At 41.1% G+C, this 13,314-nt stretch overlaps 1 protein-coding gene across 1 annotated transcript; it reads left to right on the top strand.

The window, feature by feature from the left end:
* The first annotated feature begins 902 nt into the window (after positions 1-902).
* zgc:63863 (uncharacterized protein LOC393372 homolog) lies at positions 903-12,648 on the top strand. The gene is made up of 10 exons (XM_034544474.1): positions 903-1,155; positions 2,203-2,257; positions 3,095-3,225; positions 3,336-3,416; positions 4,083-4,269; positions 4,434-4,535; positions 7,058-7,199; positions 7,917-8,101; positions 8,884-8,993; positions 9,932-12,648. Exons 1-10 carry the CDS (start codon positions 1,092-1,094, stop codon positions 10,111-10,113), a joined length of 1,239 nt encoding a protein of 412 aa, XP_034400365.1. The 5' UTR covers positions 903-1,091; the 3' UTR covers positions 10,114-12,648.
* Positions 12,649-13,314: the final 666 nt, after the last annotated feature.

The raw sequence follows: 13,314 nt of genomic DNA, 5'->3' as shown, positions 1-13,314 counted from the left end.
TATCTGATATTGTTATTTTTGATTCATTATATATTGATTGATTAAATAAACATGTTAAATATGTACACTTTTTTTGTTAAAGTAAGGAGTCTTAGTGGAGTTTTGGAAAATGCTCCTGATGTTAGACACTCAGACAATTCCCAACACAAACTCCACCAATCATTGAAAGTAGAGAAAGTAGAGAAGTATGATGTATGCAATACCTACCTATTAGTCCTACGTACTTTGAAGAAATTATTTTTGCAATATGTGTTCCCTCTAGAATCAGACCTAATCCAGTGCTGGCCTTCTTGCAGTATGACAAATAATAAAATGTCTTTACATAAATATGAAATGTGTTTGTTAGGATCAAAGCCATAGGCAGGGTTTGGATTTGAGAGGAAACACTGTACCGCACGTATATGTCCTAGAATTTGGCACTAGACCAGAGAATGAATGTCACCCATATCAACACGGCTATGTATATATGTAATGTAACTACATGCAATGTAATACATTCATTAAAGTTAATTAAAAAAAAACATATATAAAAGAATATTACTTTAAAGTTGATTCTGTATTTGCTCCAAAGTGTTTATGTTCTGTTGCTATACTTTCTTATTTTTTCTGAGAAAGAGAAAAAGAAAAAAGCACAATACATGCCTATTGTCCATGTTATCATAATGACATATTATGATGTATTGACCATACGACTATTCTAATGTGTCTAACAGCTATCTAGAGCTTTACTGGTCGCCTTGTGGAAAAGGTGAACATATTCATCATAGATCAGGTGTCACGGAGCACGTTTCTCTCGAGCGATGACGAGCACAGCCCGCTGTTGCGCCACTGTTAGGACTACAAAACTACAGTCAAGTCCCCTCGCGGTGCGAGCTGCAGGGCAGCCAATGGCTCTCGTGCGCCGCGTCACACGTCGTTTCCGTCCAATCAAAGCGTAGTGGATCGATCTCACGTTGGGTTGAGGCTTTCAGGGAGAAACTGTTCACGTAGCGTTACAGCCGTTTCACCTGTTTAGAGACATATTTGTTATTCGGCAACTCGCCTTATGGCACAACACACACTTCGTCCTTCGGCAATCCGCTTCTAAAGGGATGAAACGGCTCAAGAGGAAGAAAGAGCACGCAGGAGCTGGGCTGAATGGGTCTGTCACCAGAGGTAAGCCAACAGGAGCGAGGTAACTGTCGGCGTGTGATAGACCTGCACGAGACGGAAACACCGACGAGTCACACGAAGCTGCTTCTAACATTAAAAGGAGGCTGCATATTTAACTTTTTAAAAAACCTTTTATATCCACCTACTGCACGTGGGGGACCTGGAAGTGAAGTTAATTAGCCATATTAATGCCGCCAGCTGACACAAACTACAAGGCACGCATCACGAGGTCAAGCCGTTGTTGTCCTCGCATATCTGACCGCTGGTCGTTACTTTTTCGTCAAAGTGAACATCAGCTGGGCCTCTTCTCTGCCAGCGGTGCTCGCGTGGCAGCCAGTCAGCCAACTTGGACCATTTGGAAAGTAAGCAGCTGTTTGCCAGACAGAAGAAGAAGAAGAAGAAGCCATTATTTCCTGTAGTAAAAAAACCCAAATAAACACACTGTCAACATTGAGGATCAGTGTTACCCTTCAAGTCATTCAAACTCCGTATTTCTTACATTTGATCCGAACTCCCTGCACAGCACTTGAGTCATGTTTGTGACGTGTCATTGTGATCAGGCATCATCAGGGCGTTGTTTGCAAAAAAGATGATTCAAGGTGTTCGTCAAAAGAATCATTCAATAGATCGGAAACATGTCAAATCGTGTCTGCCTTTAAAAAAGAAGAAGAACAACAAAAGTTCTACACAGATAGCAAGTATCGGTAGAAAAGTCATTGAATAAGAACGGTATACATTTTACCATTAATGTGTCTCAACACGTCTATTAATTGTGTGTTGATTCTTTTTTTCCCCCAACCCTACAAACTGTTTTTTGTATGTGTTTCATGCATGATTCCTATTAATAACGCCAGCATGACCTCTCTCCTCCCTCAATGTCTTTCCTCTCCATGATCTTTCTGTCTTTCTATCCCTCTTCCTTTCCTTTCCTCTTCCTCTGTGTCTCCGTCCTTCTGTTTCGTTGTTTGCTCTTTACTTTAACTATGCTACTCTTTCTTTCATTCCTGTATTTCCGTTCTCTCCACCCTCACCTCTGTCTGTCTTTTACAGATCCAGATTGTGGGAGGAAACAGAAGTTGGTTGAGATCCAGCAGGCTTTGATCAGGTTAATATGATAAATAATGGATGTGTTCTCTTTCTGCTGTCCTGGCATCCAGGAGGATTTATCACATTTTCTGTCAAAACACCCTCTGGGATGCTGTTATGTTGTTGGAAAAAGTATTCCTCATCAAAATGTGCGATCTTGTTACTAATGAGACCTTTTGATTTCTGAAGAATGTCTGAAAAACGGTGAAGTACAAATACACAACATTTAACAATTGTTTTCTAGTAATGAAATATTACAGATTTTTTAAATACCAGAACAGTGAAGGAACTCAAGAACCTGGGTGTTAAGGTTTGCCCGGTATACAAGGTGTTCACCCCACGATAGCGTTCCTTTTTAAAATCTGCCTTGACATGCCTGTATTTCTAGAAATCGAGAAAGTTCTGTCAGTTTTATTGTACAAAATGCCTCCATTAGCACAAGAGCAAAGGGCCGCAGGATGTGTTTTCCCAAGTGGGACTGCCCATCCCTCTGCTGCTCGCTGTTCCACAATTTGATGGCATGCAGTTATCCGAAGACGGCGACCTTCATCGCACTCCCCGCTAAGCTAATTTCACACACGAAGATTACTCGCACGTTCCCGGTGGAATAGTGTGACGAGGATCATGAAGACACTAGTGTCAGGAGGCAAGTGGGACTTGATGGGGAAATGGCACAGGAACGCTGTGGGCAGGATTGAGCCGGCTGATTTTTGTGAAATCACGTTTAATTGCTCAAGAACAAATCCACTGTTTTCTTTTGTCCATTCATTTTAAATAATATATATCTAAATATATATACATTTATATACATACATACATACTTATCCATGTCCTATTCTGACTTTTGTTTTTGCAGTGATCCGGTGGACATTGAGACCCTGAGGAGAGCAGCAGCCAGTAAGGGAGGACTGCTCACTGATGAACTCAGGAGGAAGGTCTGGCCCAAACTACTGAACATCAATGTGTACGATCTACCACATAAACCTGGTTAGTGGTTAATTTATGCTAATATTCACTGGGTTAATTCACAATACTACACAATAGTGTTGCTACTACTAATGCAGACAACACTAATAATTACATTTTGTATGGCGTAGGTCGAGATGTGAGGGAGAACCACAAGGACTACAACCAAGTAGTCCTGGATGTCAGGAGGTCCATGAAGCGGTTCCCTAAATGTGTGTGTCCGTGTGTGTGTTGTTTTTGAAGATTGCATCATCGCTCATGATGCCATTTATCTACTTGTACCCCTGTACTTACAGCGACATGCAGACATCTGGAAAGGCTTAAAGATTAATGAACTGAGTCAAATCTGCAGAAGGGTCAGATTCTGATGTACGCCTGTGTTGTCAGCCAAAATTGGGAAAGCAACAGAGAGTGTCTTATCTAACTGAGAAGCTGTCAGTTCAATCTCAGTTAATTGTGGTTTTGATTTAATGATCTTTTCTGCCAAGAAGAAGCAAATAATTGGAAAAAAGGCAGCAGGGAAAGAGGTAAAGCTTGGATTTACAACATCAGTGTGGTTCTCTGTCTAAATACTACAGTAAGCTGCTCCACATGCGGAATTTGATGTCATTTTGCCGGTAAAAGGTGCAAGAAAAGTAAGAATGATGTTCTTTTGAGTAGTTAAACTTGATGTTTAATACACATGTTGTGCAAGGAAATCATGTTCTTTCATAACACAACTGGGCAGTGTTTGGTTTCGTGTCTGGTCATAAGCACCCGGACCAGAGTCGTATAACTTGTGTCAACTTATTTACAACATCGACAATCACAAGCATTTTCTAGGTTGTATTTCTTTCCATTAAGATTGTATTTATTGGTGATCCTCGGCTCTCCCTCAGGTATGCCAGCCTCAGAGAGGGCAGTGCTTCAGGAGCAGCTGATTGACATCATACTGGAGGTTTTGAAACGCACCCCTCAGCTCCATTACTACCAAGGCTACCATGATGTGGCCGTCACTCTGCTGCTGGTTGTCGGGGAGCGGATGGCCATCGCCTTGCTGGACACTCTGTCCAATCACCATCTCAGGTCGTACTTTTTTCTTCTTCTAATACATCCATATATCGAGGCATTTCAGTCAGTTTAACACAACTTTTTTTAAATTCATTTTTATTCTTTATAACTAGATTCAATTTAGTAACTTTATTTCAAATGAAAAACAATAACTTATTGACTATTTTCTCGGTCTTTAGGGATTTCATGGATCCTACCATGGACAGCACCAAACACATTTTAAACTACTTGATGCCTATATTGGAACAAGTTGATACAGAATTACATGACTTCATGATCAGGTAAAACATTCACATGTACATAATCAGATTACCAAAATATCCAATCAGATCATAGTTATTAGCCCACATTGTCATGGATTACATGATTACATTTGTGTAATGTAGTTTATGACAGCATGTTTTTGTAAAGGTAATTTGATTGGACCAATTATAAATAACGAACATGTTATTACTCATCAGGTTTGTTATTTGTGATTTAAACTAATATTTGAGCTTCTTTTAATGATGGATTATGGGTAATGGAGCTTTTATTTCACTTTATTTACATTGAACCTGAAAGATGAGCATTTTGAGTAAGTGCTCTTCCTGCGTGACAAGAGCAACGTCCTCCATGTGGCTTTTGATGAAAAAACACCAGCAACAAAAATATACACAAAACGGCACCTTGCATGTTTAGAATACACACAGTACCTGCAGTTTGACGGGACTCTTTTTTTTTTTTGTAAAAGTAATTTGATTTGACCAACTGTAATAGCTGAATGTGCAAAATGCATTTTATTTTCATTTAAAATGTTTTGAGATCAAACAAAAATGTGTGGCTGCGTCCATTTTTTAAATAAGCTGCAATATTTTTAATGTTTGATTTTGAAGTAATCAAAAGTATTCATATTAGATTACATTTGATTTAATCCAAGGATGTTGTTACAAATGACAACAATAACCATGTAAACTGACTACAAGTATTATTTTGTAGTCAGTTTATTTATTAAGTCGCTTTTGAAGTAATGTAAGTGAAATCCACTAGAGGGCACTAAAGTGTTGATTTTCACCTTTTGAACGTCACAGAGAGACACATATTTGAATATTTTGTTTGTGAATTGGAGCTTTCTGTGTCAGATGGTCCAACAGCTGTTTCAGAGGCTTTTCTGTCCCACCAAGGTGTGCACCACATTTACCTTTTTATTTGTGAAATGTAATCATCCAAAAATGATTCATTGTCTTTTTGCAGTTAATTGAAGCAGCAACAAGAACGTGTTTTACAATGCAACCCGTTGCTGTGGGCGAATATGGGGTGTGCAGTTAGGACTATGATTTGGGAGGTTCTGAGTCAATAAATTGTCCTCAAGGTGTGTGGATATGTGTGCGTGCCTGTGTGCGTCCTTCGTGCCTTCGCTGTCTTGTTGCCCGTTCATAATTGATGCTGTGCTGGCAACTTCCATATTTGCCAATTACCCGTCTCTACACAAATACAAGTGCACACAAACAGAAAAGGCACAAAAAACAAGACATTTCACTCGCAGTAAAAAAAACAGTCGGATAAACAACACCTGACTTCAAAGTTTGGAACGCTCTTTTTTTTGTGAGCACTTCCACTTCCCCTTACCTGCCTTCTTATCTTTTCCTCCTTTCTTCTTTCCTCCCTCTTCATTTGATCTATTTTATGTCCCTCTCCTCACACATACTCTCTGCCCTTTGCTCCCTCTCTTTACCCCTCCCCCTATCCATCACTCCACCCACTCCTTTTTTGCTTGTCACTCCCTTCCCCTTGTACTTATTCTTCTTCCTCCCTGAATGTTCTTATCTAATATTTATCAACAGCCTCTAAGAGTATCCAATTTACTTGAGACTGTCAAAAATAACTGTCTATTTTTGTCTGCACACAACAGAGAAAGACAGGGGATGAGCATATTAGGGTTATGAACAGTATGTAAAGGTAAATAATAATATATGTTTTTAATTCATGAGCCCACATCGAAAGAAATTGCTGTGGTTATGAGAAAATCTTTCAAACCAATGATTCAGGACTTGTATTAAGCCAGACTATTGAAGTTCAATTTCCGAAATTATACAAAGTGCTATTCTTGTTGTATGGTGCTTTGTCATGTCTGAGAAAATAACCCCTCTGACGTCATTTCGGTTATCTCAGGTTCCTTCTTGGAGGCTAAAACCTCAGGAAAGACATGTTTTAATGTTTAAAAGGCGTTCCTCGAGAGGCTTTCTCTCATGAGAACCTGGAGAAGTATTCATTTCTTTGGCTATGGTTGGCCGGATCATACCAGTACATTTTCTTTTTACATTTTACCCGACGGACTAAAACGTGCTGATTCTGTAAAGTACTGCACAGCACCCAGTCCACCATTAGTTTTCAAAGTCATTTCCTGCCTTCCGTGCCACCATTGGTTTCCATTCATTTCTATTACAGTATGAAAGCCAACTCGGAGAGATTTGCACTGTGATGGATTGTGATGTGATGAAACCACTAGCTGCCTAGAAGATGGGAAGATAATATGCTCATATGTTTTCATATTATTCCCAAACGCATTTTTATTTTTATTTTATAACTATATTTTCATTAAATTCTGGTCTGTGAACATATTTTGTGTTTTCTGTTCCGCTAGTCTGTAACTCACTGGTTGCATATTGGCCAAGACACTCTTGTCAAGGAGATTTTTAATCTCAGTTATGATTTTCTGGTTAGAAAAAAATAAATATAAAAAGGAAACATTTACAGTTTAGTCTGTGTTCCTCTATTTGTTTATGTTTACATCCCTTTCATACTGTATGTTTGCCGTTTCTTACAGAGCGGAGGTGGGAACCATCTTCGCACTGTCCTGGCTCATCACATGGTATGGCCACGTGCTGTCAGACTTCAAACACACCATGAGGCTCTACGACTTCTTCCTGGCGTCGCACCCGCTGATGCCCATCTACCTCGCTGCTACGGTAACGAGGCATAGAAGCCAACAGGACTTGAACAAGAGGCTGCAACTTTGTTTTGTCAGTAATCCAGGACTCAAATGGGAATACATGCTGCCACACACACACACACACGCACACACATGCGCACGCACACACACGCACACACATGCGCACACACACACACACACACACACACACACACACACTCACTCATAGACTCGTGCATACAGTGAGACAGAGTACTGCGAAGTCACTAGACTAGTTAATTAGATGCCTCCTAATGAACAGACGAGAGAGAGAGTGGAAGAGGAGGTATAGCGGGAGAGATAAAAGGGAAAAGAAAGAGAGCTTGCTGATGTTTGACTGGGAAGGAGAAAAATTACAAAACAACACATTTTTATTCCTGTGACTTCAACTGTTTTGAGAGAAATATTTACTGTTGGAACATGTGTATGTGCAGGTGTTTGTAGAAAAATAAAATATTGTGTGTGCATGCATCCTGTTTTTTAGGTGTGAATAGGCCTTTTTAAACAGAAGGATCGTGTGTGTGTGAGTGTGAGAGATAACAACAAAGCAGAATGTAGTTCATGTTTCCTCCAAGGCTGAAAACGGTGCACAGCATGGGGGGGTTAACTCTTCATCTGCTTATTTCACTGAGCGCTCATTCTGTCTCTCTGGTATCGCAGTGTGCAGAATCTTATCACAGCTTCAGTATGTTCCAACCTCTCCTCTCCTTCTCAGATTGTGTTGCATAGAGAGAAGGAGGTGAAGAAGACCGAGTGTGACATGGCCATGGTCCACCACCTCCTCTCACGCATACCCCAGGACCTCCCATACGAACTTTTGATCGGCCAGGCCGAGGACCTGTTGGACCAGTACCCTCCATCTCTACTGGCCAAGCGGGCAGCGCTGCAGTCTCGCAAGAGGTGAGGGGACAAGAATTGGAACAGAAAATGGCAAACAATGATAATGATGTTCCTAATATGCATTCACATTAGCTAAATGAGTCACCATGCTGGGTCATACTTTAGTCATAACCAAAATTATTATCACTTTAATATTCGTTGGAGCTGATCTTTAAGGATAGAAGGTGTAAAACCAACTGTGATATAGAGATAAAATGCACTTGTTGCAAAACTGCAAAAACAGTCAAACTGTTGTGCGCTAGGGCTGCAAGTAATGATTATTTTCAGCGTTACTTAATCAGTAAATTACTATGTTTTTACTATTATATTTATTCTGCATATTTTGGAGAGAGAGAGAGAGAGAGAGAGAGAGACCCCACAGTCGGCTAATGAGTCTACAAAACATCACATAGTCAGAAAACAAAAACTTCTGATATATTATCTATAAATTACTTGATTAGAGCAAGTCAGAACATTTTCATATTGAAAAGCTAGGAAGTAACAGTTCAATCAGTCTCCCTTTCTTGGTCCTTCAGCATTACATTGTTCAGGTCATGAAGTGACATCACTGACACAGGGCCTTGACTAAAAGATGTCCCATAATAATTACTCCCATAGCTCCCATTATACAAGAACTACTGAGCTGGCAGATCTTTCAAAGTCTTTATCCATCAGTTAATCCTTCCTTTCATGTTCATCCTGTCTTTCCAGCTGTCCATGCTTCACCTTAGATCTGAATCTGCTCTCCATCACCGACTAACTCTCTTCCTCTTCCCATCCTCCTCTTCCTTTTATTTCACCAGTCTCTCCATCAGCACCTTCCAGGCGTTTCAGTTCTCCACCCTCCACCAGAGGCCTGACTCTGTTCTCCAGCGCCTCACCAAGGCCCAGGGCTCCACCAACTCCAGACACGGTAAAAATAGTAACTGCAATCTTATAACCGACTCTGACGAAGGACTGCACACATACAGACACTCGTGAGGATGAGTGACATAAAAGGGACATTTTGACAGATGCTCTTTGAAGTTGGGGGAAAAAAAATGTCTATCGACTTTGAGATTGTAAGAACAAACATTTCAATGCAAATATTAACAATTGTTTCATGGATCCTCAGTTCCTCATATTTGATGATGCCTTGAAAACAACTCCATAGAACAAGGCTATTAATGTCATCTCCCACAAACGCTATCCCCCTTTGGGCCAATCAATAACAAGTAAACAAATGATGTAGCACCCCCATCAGACCAATCAAGTGCACATTTAGACATGCCAGAACAAAGAGATGCTTTATTCCCATTGGTTTTGTGGAAATCTGATCAGTGGCCTCTGACATATTGTCTATGATGTACATGCAATCAGAAATATGCTTTAACATTCGCCTCAGGCCAAACAATGTAATATTGAAATTGATGCACATTATTCCCTGCAGTTTCATCAAAATTCAATTAGCGCATCCAAGAGGAAGTGCATAACGGACAGAAAGAGCATCTCCTAATTTCACTGTGGCAGACAATGAGTGAGAGTCTGGAAGAGACAACCTGCTGTCTAAATGTTAAACAAGTGATGAATGTGGGCCGATGAAGTGGAGTTCATAACTATTTGGGCCGTTTAGTTAATTGAAGTGAGAGTACTGCTGAGCAGAATTGGTTGTTTAATACTTTTGCATCATCCTTGTCTCTACTCCTTGTGTGCCTTGACATCCCTCGACCCCCTTTTTTTCCCCAATCCCAGTAACAAAATGCAGCTAGATCCTCCAGTTTGGTTCAGCTTCCAGTATTATGACTCCTCGTGACCTCTCCATGTGTCCGCTCCTCACAGTCTGACCCCCTCCTCCTTGTTCTGTGCTCGTAGCCTCTCGACACTCAGGTCAGGAAGCAGCTTTGCCCCGAGACCGAGGCCAGCTGTGGGGGAAGGGGAACAGGATGGTGAGGATGGCAGTGTGGGGGCTGTCCGCTACGCTCGGGGCGGCCGTGTTCGCCGTGGCCCAGACGGCTATGGACTGGGGACCCGAGGTGTTGCAACAACTGTTCTGACGTGGCGGTGGGGATTTGGACTGTAAAGACACAGACTAACACATGGTGACCGCAAACACACACATCTGCTCTCAAACAATAAGCAAACTTCCATAGGCAAAGAACGACGTTGAAGACTTGAAGCTCCTCTCTCCTGCTGACCTTGGAGAAAAGCAGGAGCAGGTCTGTTATCTTGGTGCCAGTCAGGTTGTTTCCACACAGTCATTGTGTGTGTGTGTGTGTGTGTGTGTGTGTGAATCCCAAAACTCATACACCATGTAAGCATGGATGGGCTCTGACCTCTTGGGCCCCTGGGCCAGAGCCTCCGTGTGGAGAAACTGTTGACTTTTTTCTTTCCGAACCGACACAAAACTACCACAAAGAGACCAAACACAGACATGCAAAGAGAGAGGTTTCCAGTTGTTTTGTGTCTCAGTCTGGGGCATCTACTCCTACGTAGGAGGTGTGGAGGGCTTTACTATGGTTTTGCCCAGGGGCCCATTGTCTCATTACCCATCCATGCATGTGAGACACTAACACATCTTGCCTTTTCAGGCTGTTGCTCTCACGACGCCATTGGTGTGACATTTTACACGCGTCTCTGTGCGTTTGCTGTTCGACGATTATTTAGCTGATAAGTCGTTTTAAGACTGTCATGCTTGTCTCGCTGTATTTCTGTTGATGGGGGTTTTAGTGAGCTTGTTGGATCTGCAGCCGCATCTGAAAGCTAAAAGTGCCCGTAGCCAGCGCGATGACACATGAATACAAATTATTAAAGAGCGGTGTTTTCTGCTGAAAGCTTCCAGTTATGAGTGAAGAAGGAGAGCGGGAGAGAAATGGGAAAGATGGCGGGAGAGATTTTGCCTGTAAGCCACTTGTATTAATTGCTTTACTGCAGGTGTCAGCGAGTTACACTAACAGTCGAGTTTTCTGCTGCCCAAAATATGAACGCTACACACAGTTGGCACTCTGCACTCAATGCACGCAGTGGGGCTTTTGCAGATGCATTGAGGCATCAGATGCAGGATGCGCTGAAATACATATTATTCTTTTTAATATAATTTTTCTTTATTTTCTGAAGCAGTTTTCTAGATGTTGGGGCCTACCACAGCTGAATGAATATGAATACACCAGTACTTTTACCTTCTTAAAATATTTAGCAGGTTTGAGCCAACATCCACTCTGACCAGCTGTCAACAGAACTACAGAACACAGACTCGGTTCTTCCTCTACATCGTGTTTCTCTTCACCATTTTATTGCTACAGTGATTATTTTAACATATGCGATGGAAGAAGTTGTGTTTTTATTCAACACACCCTGTAGATATTGTTGCACCAAATCACTGAGTTTTAGCGCCTGAATAGTGAATATTAATAATACAGGCGGTTTCCAACTGGGGTACATACATATGTACAGGGCACAGGGGTTTCTCCAAACAGCAATGCATGCTCTGTGTGTCGATTTATAGTCTGAAATATTTATCAGCTTTTTACTAGCATGTTGACGAGTTGCATCTGTTCACACAACTTCACCCAAGTCGCAACACTCTGAGTCGGCCTCTTCTCTCTGTCATCAGATATAGATGCCAGGCACATGTTGGCACAATCAGACTGGATTAGGAGTTTACCCTGCTGGTATGTGCTTTGTTGTCTACAAATTACAGTCGTAAGGGAGAAAGCGAACCTTGAAGTCACATTTTAATCCTCGGGGCAATCTGAGAAGGATTGGAGAGCTGAGTAGTGAACAAACCAGTCAGTTAGTCAGGCATTCTTCAGCCGATAGCTCCGTGTGCGTGTGTGTGTGCATCTGCGTGTGTGCGTGCGTGCGTGCGTGCGTGCGTGCGTGCGTGCGCGCGCGTGCGTGCGTGCGTGCGTGCGTGCGTGTGCGTGTGCGTGTGTGTGTGTGATTTTTAATTCGCTGGACATCAAAGAGAATTCTTTGAGATATTTTCTTTTTGTTGTGGGGCTCAAAGTGCCTTGATATGTATATTTATTGTCGACAGTCTAATTTATTTTAAGAGCAACAATCTGATTGGCTATTCATGTATTGTTAGATTTAATTGGATTTTCTGGATGTATATTTAAAACAAATCTTTGGGGCTGTAAAAGATTATGGTTATTATATGCACTTTTAAAGTGATTGCATGTTGTTTTTTATTTTTTTTCTCTGATGCTTGGAAACAGATGATTGACAAAACAATGTTTTACTCATTTAAAAATAGCAGAATTTGCATGTAATCTTTTATTGTTTGGTTGCCTTGGTTTACCAGGTGCTGTGATCTTCCCACATAAGTCAAGATGCTACTGTGCAGTTGTATTATTAGTGTAGTACTAGACACACACACACACACACACACACACACACACACACACACACACACACACACACACACACACACACAGGGAAAGTGGTGGCTTTGCCAGATCATAAAGGGGATTTAATTCCTGCCCCTGGCTCTTGGCGTGCTAAAGATACTTTCTCGTTGTCTTTTGTTCTTCTCACATTCACACTCAAACACCTTCACCAACACCTGCACCGGTCCCAGTCTGGCAGAGGCCTTAGATGAAAAGTGATTGAAGCATGTTTGTTTTGAATGAAAACAACCATGGTCTTAAAGAAAGACGATGGATGCTGTTGAAGCCCAAAGTGAATTTCCATTAAATTCATGTAAAACTAAAGGAAGTCTTCTAAAAGAAGTAAACATAAATAGAAGATACATAATTTTATAGGACTGTAGTGCAGTGATTTAATTTTATTAGCTCTGTTGATAGTCGTTCACATTAAATCAGTACTTTTTTAGTTCCATTTTATTCTCTTTTTGTCGCCCTTTATCAGTTACGATTTTGTGGAGTTTGAGTTATTTCAACAGCTGGATGCAGTGGATGTATTTTTTGCTTGTCATTGGGTTTGATGTAAACCAAAAACACTTTCTATGAATCCAAATGACTTGAATTTAATGCCAAATTATGAATTTACTGTGGTGTGATGAAGAGTCTGAAGTTCAACTCCCAGTGAGCTTGAGCCTCTCATGGCCTCGCTGTCCTCAGGTCTGAAAATCTCCCAGAAAACTTCATTGCACCAAATACTTTTTCAGATAATAATGTAAGTCCATAATGATGTGTGTCTATGTATAATTTCTGTGGGCATTTTAATGCATGTTTGTCATATTACGGGTACCAAGCACTTGGTACATACATATCAGGTTATTTGCACCTTGTACT

The sequence above is a fragment of the Cyclopterus lumpus genome, chromosome 11, assembly GCF_009769545.1.
Source record: "Cyclopterus lumpus isolate fCycLum1 chromosome 11, fCycLum1.pri, whole genome shotgun sequence".
NCBI lineage: Eukaryota > Metazoa > Chordata > Actinopteri > Perciformes > Cyclopteridae > Cyclopterus > Cyclopterus lumpus.
This window is presented reverse-complemented; position numbering and strand designations above follow the sequence as displayed.

Coding starts and splice junctions, on each gene's coding strand:
- zgc:63863 (XM_034544474.1), top strand. CDS start 1,092: ATGAAACGGCTCAAGAGGAAGAAAGAGCACGCAGGAGCTGGGCTGAAT. Junction 3,417..4,082: donor CATGAAGCGGTTCCCTAAAT/GTGTGTGTCCGT, acceptor GCTCTCCCTCAG/GTATGCCAGCCTCAGAGAGG. Junction 8,994..9,931: donor CTCCACCAACTCCAGACACG/GTAAAAATAGTA, acceptor CTGTGCTCGTAG/CCTCTCGACACTCAGGTCAG.